This window comes from Lontra canadensis, unplaced genomic scaffold (assembly GCF_010015895.1).
Source record: "Lontra canadensis isolate GAN:19392208 unplaced genomic scaffold, GSC_riverotter_1.0 scaffold25, whole genome shotgun sequence".
NCBI classification, from domain to species: Eukaryota; Metazoa; Chordata; class Mammalia; order Carnivora; family Mustelidae; genus Lontra; species Lontra canadensis.
This window is the reverse complement of record NW_022631019.1, coordinates 9,295,162-9,314,818: the sequence shown is the minus strand read 5'-3', so window position 1 is coordinate 9,314,818 and position 19,657 is coordinate 9,295,162. Positions and strand designations below refer to the sequence as shown.

The following is a 19,657-nucleotide window of genomic DNA, read 5'->3' as shown; positions in this document are numbered from 1 at the left end:
GCGAACCCACACAGGACGCGCAGCCCAGCACGAGAAATTAAAGGATGGCGCGTTAAGTCCCCGAGATTCCGGAGCGGTCTGTCAGCACAGCATCACACGGCTTATCCTGACTGATGCACCAGTAAAGCATGGTGGCCAAGAACCCGAGCTCTGGACTAGCAAGGGTGTGAATCAGAGCTCTTACCACTTCCTGGGTAAGCGGTCTTGGGCAAGCCATGGCCACCTCTCTGGGCTTTAAGGCCTTCATCCATAAAATGGAGATAATACCTACACTTGACAGAATGTCCACAAAGACTAAGTGAGTGAGAAAACAATGTGCACGAGACTTAACAGAGTGCCTGGCATGTTGCTTTAGCCGTCAGTAGACAGGACGCGGTAGTAAACTCCAGCGTATGGATTTTAAACTACCATGAGCGTATTCAAATGAGGGAACTTAGCTCACCCTTGACGTTCTGTAAAGTAAAGCACTCTAAACTCTTTACTCAATGAAAAATTCTCTTATAAAGTCTGGAATCTCCTAGATAAATCTGGGGGGAGAAAAGGAGGAAAACAGTGGAACATCTGCAAACTTGATGCTGATGAAGCAAGCAGAGGGTATCTGGGATTTACAATGGAGAGAAAAGAAAATGCGAGAATGAAACAAGGAGCACAGCGGCTCCCCCGCTGCCTGCCAAAGGGCCTGGACCCGGCTGGAAGGAACAAACACTCACAGGCAAAACACAAGCAGAGTTCCAAGTTGGGAAGATAAGAGAAGGGGTAAGTGTTGAGTAGAGAACAAACTGGAAGAGAAAGGACACAGACTGTGTGGGTCTAGAGGCTCTGCGGAGCCCAGAGTGGAGGGAGAGAGAGCCTGGGGAGCTACCGCCCCACGAGCCACTTGGAACACTGGTCTAAGACTAAGCAGTTCACAACACTGGTGCAGTAGTCAGCTCTTAAAACACCGTGGGACTCCCACGTCTGCTGTTTCCTCTAAAGAAGCCGTTAGTGCACAATATGGTCTGCTCACTCCGGGGAGCCTTCAGTCCCCAAAGCTCCACCAGCAGACACAGATGAATGAATGATACTGTGCTACTATCATCAAGACCACGCCCACTGTAAGAGACAGACCTGAAGGCTAACTGCTAAAATTCATCTAGGGACTTGCTCAGTCCCTAGAGAGAATAATCTGACCCTAACATCACCATAAAGATTTTAATTAAAAATCAATCTGGTTCAGTGACGCCTGGCTGGCTGTTTCAGTCAGTGGAGCATACGGCTCTTGATCTCAGGGTCATGAGTTCGAGGCCCATGCTGGGTAGAGAGATTGCTTAAATAAATAAGCTTAAAAAAAAAATCAATCTGGTTCAAGTTAAAACTTTTTTAATATCCATATTTTTGTGTGGTTACTTTCAAGTTTCTGAAGCACTGATTGCTCATTTTCACTGGCTGAAAATGAGAACAATAAATATAAGAGGGAAAAACGTAAAATGTCCTGAAACAATTCTTAATTTTTAAGAATTACTGAGTTGTTGAAAAACACTCATCGATTTTACGCCATGACATAAAAACATCATGCAAGTAAAATCCCTCCAATAAGGAAGATACAACTAAAGATGCTGAAAATTTTACTCATAAAAAGTGGACAATTTTTATAATCCAAATAAAAGTTTCATTACTACCAGACCACTTAAATTACATCCAAATCAGAAATGTGCTAACCATTAGAAACATAAGAGGACACTTTTCTACCGATATTTGGCATTTGGCATCAAAGGCAGTCCTCCGCAAATCTGATATTAAAACTTGTCAAAAACAAAATGAAATTGTGAAAAGAGCCAAAAAAAGAAAAGGTTATGGCTACAACTCTTTTGAACGGCATGTGGACTTTCTCTAAACACAAGGTCACTTGATATAAAAGAAACCAAAAAGTGAAAGTATGAGGTGTCAAAACAGGTCAAAAGACGTTAGAAATAAAATCTGAGTAGCTGAATACAGTGTGAGAATTAAAGCCTGACTAAGCCTACGGGTAACCTTGTAGCCACCTGAAATAACTGACTGCTGAACAGAGATGCCCCAAAAGCAAGGTCAATATTTGGATTCCACTCAGAAAGCATTCACAGTCGTTCTCATCCAGAATCCCAAGGCTCTTCTAAGAGCAGTTCTCGGCAGGAAAAGAGCAAGTTCCTTTGGGTGACCAGGTTCACAGATATGTGGAATCAGTCTTCAGATAGAAAAATAAATGAAATGTATGACATATGTAGGCACCTAACTTTGATGAACAAGGACTATGAAAACCCACTCTGTTCGCTTTTCCCCTCCCCCACCTCACCACTTCAAAACTAATTTGGCTTCAAAAGCACGTCAGTAAATCTGCAAGTTGTCAAATAATAGAAACCACGTGCCCCATGTGTTCGCCAGATTCATTTTTTATGATGTACGGTCCTCTGCATTCAAATAAACGTATTTTTGATAAAGGAAAGTAATGAAAAGAAATCAAAAGAATCCATTCCAAAAATCACACATCTCTCAGTGCAACACGGGACTGAACTTACTAAGCGTGGCCACCCTAATAAAACTGGGACTCCAGTTAGAAGCACCTGTAAATGATAAAAAGGTGTCCAAAATTTCAGAAAAGGAGGGACACAAAATGTTTTCAAGTCTGATAGTTTTAAGCTAAGCACAACAAATTAGACTTCACATTGTTAAGTTCTGCCTTTCATATGCTTTAAATGTGTTTATTATGATCTCATAAGAGAGTGTTTCTAACACCCATGAATTTCTGCAACTACAAGTGAGATGATATTAAGACCAGGAAATAAGAATCCTTAGAATCCTCTAGAATACGTTAAGTCCACATAACTGATTTTACTTATCAGAACATCCCTGAGGCTGCAGAAATCTCCAGAGCAGAACTGTTTAATCCCCAGGTAGTCCCACACCCTCCTCCAAGAAACACATCTTATATTTTAATATCTGCCTTCTTGCTTTTATTCTGTCCACAGGTTTTTCAAGGACAGAATGCTTATAAAGTCTCCCACTTGATCAGTTTCAGTCTCTAAAAATAAATTAAATAAATTTCAATCTTCCCTTTTCAGCCAATGGATAATTTACAAAATAAAAAGTATTAAAAATGAAAGCTCAGTAAGTTCCAAAACAAAAACAAAAAATTAACACTACAGTGTGGCAGGGGAAAGGCAGAAACACAAAGTCTCCAAAAACCAGCCCCCCACGCAGGGTTCCATAGAAATGCCGACCCATGCCACAACAGTGCACACGCCACTCCGCGAACAAATACACACTATGAAAGCGATGAACTAGTTAATGGTACTAAGAAACAAAAAAGAAAATGTGGGAGAAATGAATGTGTGTGTTTTGATCTTTTAAAAATCAAGAACTGGTCTAACATCTAGGTAATGTATTTGTATAAATTCTTATTTTTAAACTCACCTGATTCATTTTCAATTCCTGTTGTGTTCTGAAAAGATACACACAACAAAGAAACTTCTTTGATTACATGAGCCCTAAAAAGAAAAACAGACAATTGTAATATGTACCTGCCTACAAATTGACAGTGATTTAAAACCACATACAGAACTACAGAGTTTGTTCAAAGGGCTATTCATAAAGCAGCCCCGTGCCGGCTCAACTTCCATCTATGCTGAGAGCTTACTTTGCAGATTTATTATCTACAATAAAATAGATTTCTTACTAATCTTTACTAGCCCTTCATTGCACTCTACAATCGAAAGCAGACTCATTAGAATGACATCAAATTTTTGCTGTGAAATTGCATCATTCCTACGAAGAAACAGATTCGCTCTGTCAATAGTCAGAAACACAAAGCATTGCTGAGTAATTTATTATGCAATGTAAATAAATGTCCTTCTTTCACTTATATCAATACTGTGTTGAATGCAAACACAATTAGACCCTTTACATTATTTAGTTTTTCAAGTTCCTGAAGTAGGAAAGTAGATTGGCTAACATTTCCACAGGGAGTTGGTCTTTGAAGAGCAAAACAGAACCCTTGTAGTAAAAGGCAAATGTTTTAATAAAGGCTGTTTGGAAAGAACCGTAGTTATCCCTTTAAAATTTGTATTCGGTATACTCATAGTACCCTGAAACGTTAAGACAAAATCATTTCTTATAAATGCATACGACATACTTGTTTCTAAATGACAATCTGTGAAGATGGTGCTTTCTGTCACAGACATCCCGGAAGTCACTGAAGTCACTCACAAGTGAAAGCCATACCACTTGGTGGCCTTTCCACAGCGACGTCCTAAACGCTTCCAGCAGGTACACATACGCACACACACCATCAGGCACAGGTCTCCTATTTCTTTGTGTATTTGCTTTAATAGATTCTCCCTCCTTCCCAGACGCACAAGACTCCACTCACATTGTAGAACTTTTATGTTCTGATTGCTAATAAAACAAAGGAACGTGTGACTTCATGACGTTCTTCATCTTAGAAGAATATGTGGCCTGCCCACTATCATAAAAAAACAGTACTTTGACATTTTACCCCAGTTCATTAATAAGGACAGTTTGCGGGGATTTTTTCCCCCTTGGGCTATTTAACAACACTCACCTGATCACCTTTACCATCAAAGGCACTATATTTAAGTCAGGACCTGGTCATCTGAACTAGTCTTTACTCACAAGTGGCACAGGGATGTAACTTACATCTTGTTGGAGAGCTCGGTGCTAGGTGGACCCGTATAAACTCAGTAAGGAAATACTCCGTGAATATGATTTCAGAAAACTGCAGGTTAACAACCCAGGAGGTCCATCCCTTTAAATTTTCATACTGAACATCTCTCTCATATATACTGAACACGCCTATCCTTAGTATACATCTCCTACTGAGCAAAATCGATCCTTTTCTGAGACTTGAAATCGTCGTGGAGTTAAACTGTGTATCTGGTTGTCACATGCCAAGGTGTGAGCCCCTCTGTCTCCTCTATCATCAGTGTCTACTGAATGCCACACAGTCCACCAGGAGGACCATGACGGACAACGTGGCACCCAGAAGTGAATGAAATGTCAGCGGTTTCACTTGCCCTCTTACTGAGCTTTTACTGATGGATTTACTAACATTGGCCACAGGGAGTCAGTCTTCTTTCAGGAACAGAACTAAAAACCCGCAGTAAAATGCAAATGCTGTCATGAAAGATCTTTGGAAAAAGCTATGATGCTTTACCATTTCCTTCAGCTTGTCTTCCTCTTCCCACAAGAATCATCGGTATCATCATCGCAGCTCTCATTTATAAGGTGTCTTCTAAGAGCAGCAGGAACCGTGCTACACCTTCACGTAAATCAGCCCAGCTGAGTTTTACAGAGGTAGTACTAGCATCCCCAACTATCAAGACAAGTTCGAGGTGGTCAGGGTAACTCAGCCACTCTCCTAAGGGGTTTCTGCCATTGCTTCTTAACCACATGTTTAAATATTTCTTAACCAAATGTTTACTCCTGCCTCCCCTTAACTTATGTGTCAACCACTGTTTTCAACAGTGAGCAGAACAATCCCAGCCCTCTCACGGGGAGAGACTGCAATAAACAAATCAGTAAAATGGGCAGGTCAGGTAGCAAAAGTGCTTTAGGGAAAAATAGAAGTGGTAGGGAAAGAGGGATATAGGAAATACAGTCTCTGTCTCCCTACCTGGGACTCCAACACTGTGGTCAGAGAGGACCTCAGTAAGAAAGGGACATCTGCGGGGCGCCTGGGTGGCTCGGTAGGTTAAAGCCTCTGCCTTCGGCTCGGGTCATGATCTCGGGGTCCTGAGATCAAGCCCCGCTTCGGGCGCTCTGCTCAGAAGGGAGACTGCTTCCCTTCCTCTCTCTCTCTCTCTGCCTGCCTCTCTGCCTACTTGTGATCTCTGTCAAGTGAATAAATAAAATCTTTAAAAAAAAAAAAAAGAAAGAAAGAAAAGAAAGGGACAGCTGCATAAAAGCCAGAAGAAGAGCTGTGGGCCAGGGAGGGTCTGAGGAAGGAGCATCATAAGGAAGTGAGAAACCCTATTCGCGGCATGCCTGGGTGTTTGAAGGAGGGCAAGGATGGTGACAGGGGCACAGTGAATGAAAAGGAAAGTAGAGGAGGTGATTCAGAAAGGTGTGGGGGTGAAGGAGGGATTGGGGGGGCAGATAAAGTATGGGTTTTACAAGGTAAGCACTGTTCACCGAAACAGCTAGAGCTTTTCCATCAGGGCTGGAAAGCCACTGGGAGGCTCAAGGTGGCACACATAATGTGACTTAGGTTTAAAAGAGACCATAAGGGAGCAGGATGGGGGCAAGCAGACCTCTCAGGAGGTCAATGCCCCCAACTAGGCAAGAGATGGTGGCAACTTGGCCCATATAGTAGAAGAGAGGGGAGAAGTAATCAGATCCTAGATATACTTTATACACAGAGCCCCCAAGATTTGCCGCCACGGTAGATGTTAGGTATGAAAGAGGAAGTCAGAGAGGACACCAAGACTTTTATCCTAAGAACACCAAAGGATGGAGCTGCCATATTCTTTCATCAAAGGAGGTACTGCCTCCTTCTTCCCATCTGCTTGTCATTGCTTTTTTCCCCTTCATTTAACACTTTCCTCCCTTCCTTCCTCCCCTTTTGTGGTTGCTGGCTCACAGGCACAATTCAAACAACTGAGACACCATGGCATCTGGCCTCTAATCCCAAAGAACTCAAAAATTAAAGTCCTTACAACATTTTAGTTTTTCATTTGTTATCTCAATGAATCTCATTTTTCTTAATAAAAAGTTACAACAAATAATTCAACTTGTTAAATAATTAATAACTTCTCTGACTTTCTGCACTGTCTGTTCCCTCTTTGTTCTAATAGAACACACTCGCCATTTTTTTCCACAGAAAATGATCTTAACATCTTTTTTTTTTCAACGGTTCACTACATACATGTATGCTTGGACTCTTCTCTCCATCACTTCTAACTAATCCCAACTGCCAAAAACCAGTCTCCAGCGCGTCATTTTTTTTTCCCTCTCTTGACTCACAACATTGTCAGATTATTTATCTAAAATATTTTACAATGTCAAAAGCACTGCAAATCCAACACTGACTTCTCAGATGTTATTTTAAAAAAGTAAATCCTTTATTAAACGATATTAAAAACAAGGGATGTTAAACACAAGAACTGAGAATCTGGCAGTGCCTCTCAAGAGAAGACCACTGCCTTTCGGACTGCGCAAACACTCCTCGTCTGTCCCTTCTATTACAGCCACCTAGCACTGCCCTGAAAAGTCAAGGCCTGCAGTGCTCTCTGATCATTTTGAAAATCAAAAATACCTAAACACCTCCCCAAATAACTTCCCAGCTGAGAACCTCTGAACTATAACAATCATGTAACTTACTAGGATACCACACTATATATTACAGCAACTCTAGATTCTAAAAGCTGTTACTCAAGGAACTTCCCGAAGATTCCGCCGGCAGTGCAAACCCCCTGTGAAAGCTGCCTACAATCCTACATATTTTCATATTAAGTGTTGATCTCAACAGCACTGTTTTCACATACCTACTTAACTAATATACTCAAGGTCCAAGTTTTATCACATGTGAGAACCAAAACTAACAATCCTATTAGTGTGGAGGCGGAGAGGAATCTTTCCAAACCTATCACTGAAACTTAATAATGCCACCAAACTTTAAAAAAAAAAAAAAAAAAAAAAAAAAAAAAGCTAAACAGTTAAGTGCCTCTGGTTTTCCAATAGCAAATACTGAAAATCTTAAAATCACCAAGACTTCTATCCTGGCTTATGCCTTAGTTTCTTTTTTCAATTTCTATACCTGACCAAACCACCTTGAATATTTCTACACATCCCTTCCATTCCAGCTTGCTGACATTTATCAGATAAAGTACAGTAGGCAGATACACAAATTTAGAGCATGTGAATTTTAATCACCTACTACACTTAGCTAATAGCACTCTTTTTTTTTTTAAGATTTTATTATTTATTTGACAGAGAGAGAACAGGAGAGCACAGTCAGGGAGAGTGGGAGAGGGAGGAGCAAGCCCCCCACTGAGCAAGGAGCCTGATGCAGGGCGGGATCCCAAGACCCTGAGACCAAAACCCAAGCCAAAAGGAGCCACTTAACTGACTGAGCCACCCAGGTACCCCAATATAGCATACATTCTTAGAAAAGTAAGAGCATGGTCCTGATTTTACTATCTGTGGCTTCAGTAATATGTTCATACTTAACTTTTCAAGATATTAATTCCAAATTCTAGGACAAATCATCCTTACAAATATTTAAGTTAATAATATAAAAATGATTTGATTATACATGACCAGTATCGATACAGCAACAATAATTAGGGTATTTATTCCAATACTGGTTTCTTAAAGTGTCAAGACAACCTCAACAACTGCGAGGCTACTGCCTCCTGACATGGAGCTCCAGAGACCAGAGAATGGAGAGAGATACACAGGATACCCCAGCCCCTGAGTCAGAACCGTCTAGGAGCCCCCCACATCTCTCTATCACTCATCCTCTGAGATAAGGCAGATTAAACTAAGGACAGACACAAGGTAACATGAATGCAATACACATAACAGGCTAAATAAACTGTCACATCTACCCTTTGCAGACCTGTAAAATCTACAAAACTGTATGAGAGGCAAAGTAAAAGCAATGGCAGATTCTTTAAGATTAGTTTAAATCTAGAAGGAAGGGAGAGAATTGGGAAGATAATTATTTGATCTGATTTGTATATTCACTTATAAGTCACTGATATTATTTTCCAATTATTCTTCTGGGTCAGTTAAGCTCTTTTGGAGCTTTCTGGAAAATACTTAAATTTGCAACATTCAGAGTCACTGGAAATAAGAGAACTGGTATGGTAAATCAAAATGTAACAGATCATAAATGCACTAAAACCATGGACTAGATGTGGGGCGCCTGGGTGGCTCAGTGGGTTAAAGCCTCTGCCTTCGGCTCGGGTCATGGTCTCGGGGGTCCTGGGATTGAGCCCCGCTTCGGGCTCTCTGCTCAGCAGGGAGCCTGCTTCCCCCTCTCTCTCTGCCTGCCTCTATCCCTACTTGTGATCTCTGTCAAATAAATAAATAAATTAAAAAACATGGACTAGATGCAAAGAAGTTTTAAAAATACCAATCTGTGAAAGAATTCTTAGAAAGTTTATAGCCTACATAAGAAAAGAAAAATATTCTGAAACGAATCACAGCGTAGAGTAAATCTTTTATGGTAAAGAAGCATCTTTACAGCAATCACGGAGATGATTAAGCTTTTAGTGGAGCAGCTGTACAGTGTTTAACACTGATCATAACTTACTCTGACCAAAAGAATCTTGCAATCCAGAAACCTCTAGAAAAATAGTAAAAATATCTAAACTACGCCAACTTCTCAAAAGCAGTTTTTATTAACTTACAAACACAGCTAGCATATCTGTGATTAAAAACTACCACTCGTAACTCCTACCAGAAGAATGGAATCGCCAAATTACAATCTATAAACTCTAGAGATGAATAATGAAAACTTTTAGCACTTACTCAGATTAAGCAAAAACATGTAATTCATGAATACGGAATCTACCCAGGAATTTGTTAAATGCAAAATCATTCATTTTCCTTTTCTAAAATAACAAATACAATTTCACAAAAATAATCTAGAACATCTAGTTTCACACTAAAAAATATACCCCAACTCCCCGTGTAAAAAGCAGACTATAGGGGCGCCTGGGTGGCTCAGTCAGTTAAAAGGCAGACTATATTACCAAACCAAATAAGCAGAAGGGCAAAATCAAACCTGTTGTGTTTATCATTTTAAGAATAAAGATTGTGTGCTTGTGTGTGTGTGTATGTGTATGTGTATAAAGAGAAAGCGACTGAGAATACAGCAAAGATTCGGAGGGTGTGAACTCTCGCTTCTCAAAACCCGACGCTCACGTCTCTCCCCCTCTAGAATGATTCCCACCCAAGGCAAAAAGGCGACTGTACAGCAGAATATATCACACAGAGGAATTTCCCTACCTGCAAAGTAAGTGAGGGGATCCGAAGAATAGAAAGCTCACACATAAACCCATCATTTCTCCCATTTCAATACAGCAGTTTCCCCCCAGCAGCCCAGAACACCGCAGACAAATAATCCAGGGCCCGGTTCTCCAAATTCTTGGAACAGGGTGTCCTGACACAAACCTGAATAAGGAAGCAGAGTCCAGCAAATTTACTCCAGGTGGGACAATCTCATCCTGACAACAGTTTCCACACAATGGAGGCAAAAAAACAGAAAGTAGATTGTTCTGAATGGCTTCAGAGGTGCAGAAATCCAATGAGAAAATGAGGTTGGTTAGAACTTCTGTTTAAAATACGTAAGTTGGGGTGCATGGGTGGGTGATTCAGTCAGTTAAGCTGAGGTCAGGATCTCGGGGTTTCCTGGGATGGGGCCTGGGGTGGGCACTGCGCTCAGCACGGAGTCTGCATCAGGACTCCCCCTCTCCCTTTATCCATACCCCAGCAAATGAATAAATACATCTTAAAGAAAATACATATGTAAGTTTACATCAAAAAAGAATGTTAAATAAGAGATCTGCAGACTAGGAAAGTACTATGAACCCAAAGTTAGACTGGCATTCTAGGGGTTTTTTCTTCCCTTAGAATATCTCTACAGAAAAAAAAAAAGAAAGAAAGAAAGAAAAGTTTTTCACACAATACTGCTTCAAGCAGCCATTAACAAAGAAATGGCTTAGCAATCAATGTACAGCAAAAGCTGATTATTTACCATTTACGTGGTTCGTTATGGACATCTATTTAAAAAATGCTCTCCTTTCTTCTGATTAAATTTACACATCTATGTCATTATATTGCACTGAACACAGAACTTATTACATCATAAATTTCAAGTTTTGTTTAGGGTCCCTATAAAAATTCCCCTCAATTAACCCCACAATTAAAAATACTCAAGTTTGGGGCGCCTGGGTGGCTCAGTGGGTTAAGCCACTGCCTTCAGCTCAGGTCATGATCTCAGGGTCCTGGGATCGAGTCCCGCATCGGGCTCTCTGCTCAGCAGGGAGCCTGCTTCCTCCTCTCTCTCTGCCTGCCTCTCTGCCTGCTTGTGATCTCTCTCTGTCAAATAAATGAATAAAATCTTAAAAAAAAAAAATACTCAAGTTTCTCTAAAGAAATTAAAGCATATTACTCTCATGTTAACATGTTACTCTGATACTCTTTCTCAGGGCACTAAAAACAAAAGTATTACTGTCGGGGCACCAGGGAGGGCTCAGTCCGTTAAGTGTCTGCCTTGGTTCAGGTCATGACCCCAGGGTTCTGGGATCGAGGCCCAAGTGGCACTCCCTGTTCAGCAGGGAATCTGCTTGTCCCTTTTCTTCTGCTCACTGCCCCCCATGCGCATGCGCTCCCTGTCTCAAATAAATAAAATCTTTAAAAAAAAAAAAAAAAAAAGAATCACTGTCAATTTTCTTGAAGTAATTCCACCCAATCAAAATACCCTTCAATTAAGAAGTTAATTTCCTTTCTTTATTTTCAAGACTAGTTGGCAAAAAGTAGAGATGTAAAAATCCACATGAAAAGCTGGGTGGGCAGGAACGCAAATGCTCTCTGGCCAGTCCCAGCTCCATGAAGAAAACTGTGCCCCACTCAAGAGCTGTAGTACAGCTCAACTCCCCTCCCTCCCAGTTCAGCTTAACCAACCACTACTGTACATTCTGCCAAAGGGCATTCAAATCAAAGAACTTCTATAAAATGATAAAATGATACTTTTCTGAGATTTTCCCATGTTCGACATGCAAAAACTTCAAACTATTTTAAAAGGAAAATTAAGTCAGTTCTTTCCTAACACTCAAATGTCAAGCTTCCAACTCAAACACAAAATTTCTAAAGCAAGACACCACATGGGCATTCATTTCACAATCCGCCAAAATAAAATGAATTCTCAGTTGACCCCTTTGAGTTAATGTTTCTCCACTGGCATTGCCAATACAGATGTCACCTTTGTGATTAAACATTTAAAACTGAGAGATTTTCAGGAAAATCTCTACAATTCTGAATTTCTAAAATTCAGAAATTTCCTGAGATTCTGAAAATCTGAAAAAAATTCCTGAAAATCTGAAATTCTGAATTTCCTTTAAAAAAAAGGAAGAAAACTTCTACAACATGGCGCCCAGCTCTGGGCACTCAAGTATTCATTTTCTCAAAGACTCTCTAAGCATCAACAGAGTCACCTTACCAGTGGCTGGCTGCTCAGAGCTTTTTTGATTCTTGCCTACAGGATAAAATATGTAAGAAAACTCAACCTCCACAAACTATACATAAATGACAAGGCTTCCTGAATTCACAAGTGAAGAACCTAAAGCAAAACTGGAAGTTATCCCAGACAGACTGACAACTTCAACTATATTTTGCTAAGATCCCAGGCACACTTCTGTCGCTACAAGATTCAAGGTCTTCTCCCAAGAGTTTATTAAGGTATTTATTATCTTGGTAGGGAGTGACTCACTCTAAAGTCTGAGGTGTAGGGTCCACCGTCTAAATATGCAAGTCCTTCTGTCCTCAAGAGCATTTTAACATAACAGCAACACCCACTGCTTGTACAGCACTGTCCATGTGTTGCTCTGCAGTTTTAGTAGCTCTAGAACCTATGTAAGTTTTTATTTTTTAAAGGAAAGCAGGATTCCAAATAAAGAATTTGCAGTTCTTGTTTCAAGGTAAAGATACATGCCTCCCCACTTACGAAAAAAGATCGAAAGGCTATCTCTTGGTACCATCAGCAGTCGTAAACCAGAGAGCGTGACTCAAGTGAGGGTCCGTGCAGAGCAGCAGGAGGTTAAACAGGTCAGTTCTAGAGAAGTCTGAGTCCCAGGTTAAATGCAAACTTGCCGGCTGGGCTCCCCATTTGTCATACAAGCAGTCATTATTCCACCCATCCCCCCCTCCGGACCCACCACAAAAGCCCCAAAGGTCTTTAGGGAAAGAGGCAAGAGGACTTACTTAAAGGCAGAGCCCATGAACACGTGCCTCAACGGGGAGACCAGGACAGGAGCCTGATTTCCCGATTGCCCATTGGGAAACCAGCTTTGGTCACCTGGGATGAGCAACACAGAGCCACAAGGAGGTTCTGACTGAGGAATGCCACCAATGAAACAATGTCGAACAATTTAAAAAGATGAAATTGACAGGAAAGAGTGAGGTGTGAAAAGGGAAGCCAGAGAGACCAGAGAGACCAGGCAAGTCTGTTAAGAATTTGAGATGATAAGAGATAGGGGTATAAGGGTGTGAACCACAGGTAACAGCTGAAAAGAAACAAAAAACAAAACAAAACAAAATGACCGACACTACACAAGGGAAGAATGGATAGGTCGTGTTCCAACTGAACAGGCAGTAAAAAGAGATGGTGAAGAGGGAATGTAACTGCAAGAATGAATGTATTTTCAAGATAGAGCAGCCAGGAGCAGGGATGGTATTTAAGTGGACGGTGGTGAGCTCCATTTTAGACTTTGGGCAGAACAGACATCCACACGGAAAGCTGTATCCATCAAATGGAAAAAAAACAGTCCTAGCACAGACTGCCTTCAAAGCTGGGGACGGAGATTTAGAAGTCTGCAGCCGCAAGGGGGTGCCTAGGGATACTGCCAAAGGCAAAAATACCCAGAGAGAAGACTAAGGATTTGGCTTTGTGACAGTCATGGAAGGGACTAGAAAAAAACCATGCCCCCTCCACCACCTTGGGGGGACAGGGGGACCAAAAAGCCTAAGGACTCAAGAGGTGATTTGGAAGGCTATCCCTCAGGACTTGTTGTATTAAGAGAAGTAGCTAAGAAAAATGCCATTAATATTTTTGAAGAAACCTACAAGTATCAATTGCTTTCATATTCTCTATCGATCCATCACAAAACATCCTGGTGAAAGAAAGAAGTAATCATTGTCCCCACTTGACAAACAGGAAGAGGAGAGGATAACTGAGCCACTGCCAGAAATAATTCAGCCCCTGTGGTGATCTGTGATATGCATTATTCCGTACACTGAGGCAGGGCGCAATTAAATTACTAGGGGATTGCACGGACACAATACTTACCTCCCAAAACAAGTGAACTGACTTGCTCAACGTCCTCTAACAAAGACTAACAGAGCTTCACAATTAAAAATCTAAATTTAGACCAGGGACCCCCTTCTTAAAACTCCCATTTTCAGATGTACTTTAAGGTCTTTGGGAATTACAGTGAAGTCCCTAAAATAAGCCTCACTGAGTGAGAAATGCTTAGAATGTCATATTTACATTGTTATCCCAAATTATGCTTAATTTATACGGTCTTAATCACCCCTTGGGTAATGCGCAGGATTCATACTGAAGTATGTAAGGGTTTGGTGAATCTCTGATTTCTTTTCAGTTTTAACAGCATCATTTAAATTACTTGAAAATGCCATAGAGTTTTCCCACCAGAGTTTAATGTAGTCTTCGTGGAACTACTTATATGCACATGTAAAAGCTGTAGGTTTTACCAATTCCCAGAAAGGCTGCCCACAGTAATCAAACTAACAGTTGCACTTAGCTTTACATATTTCAGGCAAGCTGTGCCAAGAAGTAATTTAGCTCTTTCAAAGCAAAGCCTATCAGAAGATTTATTGCAAGAGCTACAAAATATTCTTTTCACCAAAATGGCTGGCAAACATGTAAGTAATTCAGTGAAACCTCCTTTATTGCATGTTCCAAAAGACTAATAAATGAAACACAGCATAGGTATGACTTGAACCAAGACTCCAAGAATAAATACTATACAGTACTGAGAAAAATATTTTAAGTGTATTTCACTCCAAATGAACCAGATTTACTACACACAGTAACTAATTCATGCTCCGGGGAAGTGGGGGTGGGGAATGAAAGGCATTCCCTTTACGAAAGAATATTTAAATGACACATACATTCATTCCAGTGAAATTCAGCAGGTATTCTGTAACTGAGAATGCCACCCCATTACCAAATGCAGTCCAACAGCACATCTCTTTTCTTATGTTCTACTTATCTACTAACTTCTAACTAAAGATCACTTAATCCACAATAAAAATTCAATCCACACTATCTATACTTTTAAAGACTACAAAGAAAGATATGACAGCCTACATTTCCTCTGCCCACAGGAAGTTAATGATGCATGTGTGCCACGAAGATCTATAGTGATCTTTCAGTTAGAAACTTAACATAAAGTTAAAGTTAGATAAGCCTTCAAAAGTATACTATTTCCTCGGGACAAATTCATTACTTTCAGGGAACTGGTAGGAAGAAAAGGAAGGAAGAAAGGAAGGAAGTGAAAAAGGGAGGAAGGGTGGGAGAAAGAGATCGAGAGAGAACAAGAGGGAAATAAAGGGAGAAAGAAAGGAAGGAAGGGAGGGAGAGAGAGAGAAAGAAAGAAAAAAAAAGAAAAGAAAAAAAAAAGAAAAGATCTTAGAAAAACTAGTCTGGCCTCTACCACCAATCTTCAACGGGTTGCTTCAAGGAGTATCATTGTCCAGAAGACAGTTGTTTCTCTGCTATTCAAGTATAATAGGCCACAAGCTTACATGAGTCACCATGCATCAACTCTATACAAATTTATTTAAATCCGTAATAATTTAACCAAATACAGGCAATGTTGATCCTATGCCATGTAAACTCCTTCATAGTCTCCAGGTTATCTCAACTTGCTTTATCTCTTGCCACAGAAGTGCTGAAAGTAGACGACTCAAAAAGATCCTAAAGACACACACCGTGGGACGCCAGGTGGCTCAGCCGGTTAAGCAGCTGCCTTTGGCTCAGGTCATGATCCCAGGGTCCTGGAATCAAGCCCCATGTGGACTCCCTTGCTCAGGCAGGAGTCTGCTTCTCCCTCTCCCTCTGCCTGCCACTCTGCCTACTTGTGCTCTCCATCTCTCTGTCAAATAAATAAATAAAATCTTAAAAAAAAAAAAAAGTCACGCACAGGAAGGGACCACTACAGGCCAGTTAAGTCCATTCTCCCCCTTCAAGGTGGACTTCATGTAAACCAGAGAGTCTAGTCTTACACTTCTTTGACTAAAGAGAGTCCACAGACTGCTTCACTGAGTCCACCATCCGGTCAGATGGGCCTTCCTTTAATGCAGTGGTTGAGAACTGGGTCCCCACCAGGGGACAGCTGGCAATGTCTGGAGACTTTCTCAGTTGTGCAGACTGGGGGGGATCTCACAGGTAGAGATAAGGGACACTGCCAAAAATCCTACAGTGTACAGGACAGCCCCCCAAACAAAGAATTATGCAGCCCCAAATGTTCATCGTGCCAAGGCTAAGAAATCTACTTTAATGGAACCTAAATAATGCTCTCAATAATGGAGTCCATAGCCTTCAGTCACTCTAGGAAGATGATTTTAGCGGCTCTAATTATAAACTTCTAACTTCAAAAGGAGAGAGCCAGACCTCCAGCCAAATGCTAGGAGTGACAGCGCAACCTATGGGCACCACACAAACCACAGATTGCTGGCCACACGTCAGCAGTATCAGTAATAATGACTGTCAGGTAATGTCCCCATCATCTGGAAACTCCCCGTATCTATACATCGCCACACAAGTCTGATGATCTTCCCCCACTGTCCACCTACTCCCTTTTCACTCCCACTATGGAGTTCTCTCGTGCAGCCCACAGGCTTTTTTTCCTCTGCCTGAGTATTAAAAATAGCATGAAAAGCAAGTGGAAGATGTGAAAATAGTAAATAACCTGAGGTGCTTTCCATCCCGGAAAGTCTATGATTTAACAGGACTTAAAAGGTTTATAAATCAGATCTGGAACTTGAAGAGATATCGGCAGCTTAAAGAAACAGTGCCGTGAATAAATAAACATCTAACATAAAATAACCATCAAAAGAGTACGTGTGCAAATAGATATATATGTACATGGAACTGCACAGACCCGGCTCAGGGAGAAGAGAATAAAAGGAGCTGAAATTGACTGCTGCTTCTTATAACTGCACTGACAGAAAAAATACATATTTAAACGCTAAGAGACAGAATTTACATGTCCACGTATTTTTTTTAAATTACAAAACTTTAAAATACACAACAGGAAAACCTAAACAGATCTTAATGAAAAGGGAATTTCAGGCTATAGAAACCTTACTGATCAATATGGAATTGGTAAATAATGGCCCACCCAAATATATTACACAGCCACTAAAAATCATATTGACGAACACTTCAGGGCATGAATATATACCCCCAATATAGAAAGAAGATAGGTATGAATAATACACACAATGATATCAATCCTGTATAAAATATAAACACATAGAAGTGAGTAAATTTACATAAGAAATACACACACGCACGAGAGAGGCAGGTGAAGGAGGTATGCCAAAATGTTAACAGTGGTTATCTGAGGACTGGGAAGATCAGGGCTGATTTCTCTTCTTCTCTGTGCTTTCCTCCATGTTCGTATTGTCCTACAGTGAGAATCATGTTATGTTCTATACTCACAAAACGAATAGATTATTAAATTTAAACTGTACTGTTTCCGGAACTGTCCATGAAATTAGAAAAAACACATCTGAATATGCCAACTTTTCAATTAAAGAAACCACCTTCCGAATCAAGAAAAGCGAAGTTTCACTGAGTGTTACTATTGTGTGTCTGGTATTTTCCTAAACACTACAACATATTAACTTAGTTAAATCAAACCAAAAAGGACACGGAAAAAGAGCCCTGGAATAAGGGAAGCTGTGAACCATCTCTGTCTCACTGTGAATTGCAATCTCAGTTTCTACAGACTGAAATGAGGGGGTTTAATACGATGATCTTTAAAGGTCCTCTCCAGGCTACAATGAGAGTCTACAAATGATGAATATGGTTGAGTAAGTGTTTGTAAGGAAGCTTCTAGAGAATGATGGGGCAGCTGCAAGCCATTTCAAACACAAAACCCTCTATAAAAGAACATAATTACATGTCTCGGTTCCTCCTCAATATTTGTACAACAAATTTCATGACATGTTAAAAAAAAATGTTGGAGGCCCACATTTTCCCAATACTTGGCCATAACTGATCAATGGGATAGGAAGTCTTGTAGGGGAGGTAAAAGATTTCACGGAAAGGTTGCGCTTCTGGCTCAGTTATCGTTGCTTTTAACAATAAACCTGTAATAAACAAAAACTTTATGAAATATTTTAGTCGTGTTCTGGGGGCGACCATTTCAAAGGTCTGATTAACGGGGCCCAAAGACCGACTGGAATTCACCAAAAGGCGTTCCACTTGTGAAATAAAACCAAAACCCCAATACAACACTGAATGGAAAATGAGGGGCCAGCACGAATCCCCTTTCTTAGGGGAAATTACAGCTGCGTAGTTCAAGGAATTTGGGCTTCCCGGTTAAATCGCGGGATTGTTCCCGAAGCTCACAGCCGGACAGAAGGGGCCCAGTCGTGGCTCCGCGGTTCACGCGTGGGTCGGAAAGAAGCACCGAGGTCTGGGCATACCCTTGACCTCTTAGGGATACTTCGCGTCTCCCATGCCACCGTCAAAAACAGGTCCATAGGTGTCTTTAGGAGCAAAATTAATACATAAGTGCAACGTCTGCTAAAAACAAAAACACCGGTGGATCTGCGATGGAAACACTAAAGGAGACAATTTCCAGGTCGGAACCGCACAAAAACTATTTAGGAAACACAAAGACGCAAGGCACAGAACAAATTAAGAACGCGAGTGTGAGAGACACACTCGGGCGGAACACAAAAGAGAAGAGCATCAACGACTGGAAACTGGCCCGGCCCTGGGACCCCGCGTGCGCCCTCGCCGTCCGGGGACACGGGGACCGGGTGGACCGGCAGCCGCCGCCCGGCCTCGCCGCGCACACGCGTCTCCCTGGCGGGGCGCGCGGCGATCCAACGGCCACAAAGCGAACCGCACAACTTCGCCGCGTAGGGCCCCAAGGTCGGCCCGGGGGCTCGGGCGCGGGAGGGAGGGGCGAGGAGCCCCGGCGGCCCGCGCCCGGCTCCGGGAGCCCCGCCCGCCCGGGACGCCGGGTCCTCGGAGGGGGCGCGTCCGCCCGCCCGGCCCTCACGGGTCGCCCCCGCCGCCTCCTCGTTCTTCGCGGGCAGCGACGGGCGTCCCGACGCCGAGCCCGCCGCCGTCCCGGAAGCCGCCCGTCCCGGCCGCCCCTTACCTGCGCCCGCCGCGCCCCGCGCCTCAGAGCGCCGAGAGCCGCCGCCCGCGCCGCCGCTCCGCCCGCCCCGGCGTCCGCGGCCGCGCCGACGCCATCTTGGCTCCGGTCGGAAGTGACGTCGGGCGGCGCCGGCCGCGGCCCCGGGACCCCGCACGGCCCGAACCGTCGCCGAGGGCAGCGACCCGGGGCACGCGGGCCCCCACCCCCGGGTCGCACACGCCCGGAAGACCCCGGGCCGCGCCGCCGCCCCTCAGACTCGCGCTGGCCCAGCTCCGCTGGCGGGGACACCGCGGACCCCCCGGCGGCAGGCGCCCGCGGCTCGCGGCGACCAGTCTGACCGCACCAAGGGGTTGGAATTCTGCGCGGTTCAAAGTTACTACGGGAATCCGCAGCCTTCGGAGGAAGAAGAAAAATGGGCTCATCCCTGAGTTCCTGTCAGATAAACATACGTCCCATTCTTGGCTCATCTTCGAAGGACCAGTCTAGCGTCACCCAAAAAGCTCAAGCGCCAAGAGGGCAGATGCACCTGGTTT

General features: G+C 42.5%; 1 protein-coding gene across 4 annotated transcripts in view; it reads right to left on the bottom strand.

Annotated features, from left to right (window-relative positions):
- Positions 1 to 19,170, bottom strand: part of PRDM2 (PR/SET domain 2) — a 116,640-nt gene extending 97,470 nt beyond the window's left edge. For 2 of the 4 annotated variants that reach the window (XM_032863465.1, XM_032863462.1), the window contains exons 1-2: positions 19,125 to 19,170; positions 3,427 to 3,500 (exon numbers count right to left, since the gene is read on the bottom strand). In XM_032863465.1, coding sequence (XP_032719356.1) covers positions 3,427 to 3,435 — 9 coding nt within the window. In that variant the 5' untranslated portion in view covers positions 3,436 to 3,500; positions 19,125 to 19,170. The remainder of the gene's footprint in view (positions 1 to 3,426; positions 3,501 to 19,124) is intronic. The other 2 variants (XM_032863461.1, XM_032863463.1) reach the window with 2 other exon arrangements.
- Positions 19,171 to 19,657: the final 487 nt, after the last annotated feature.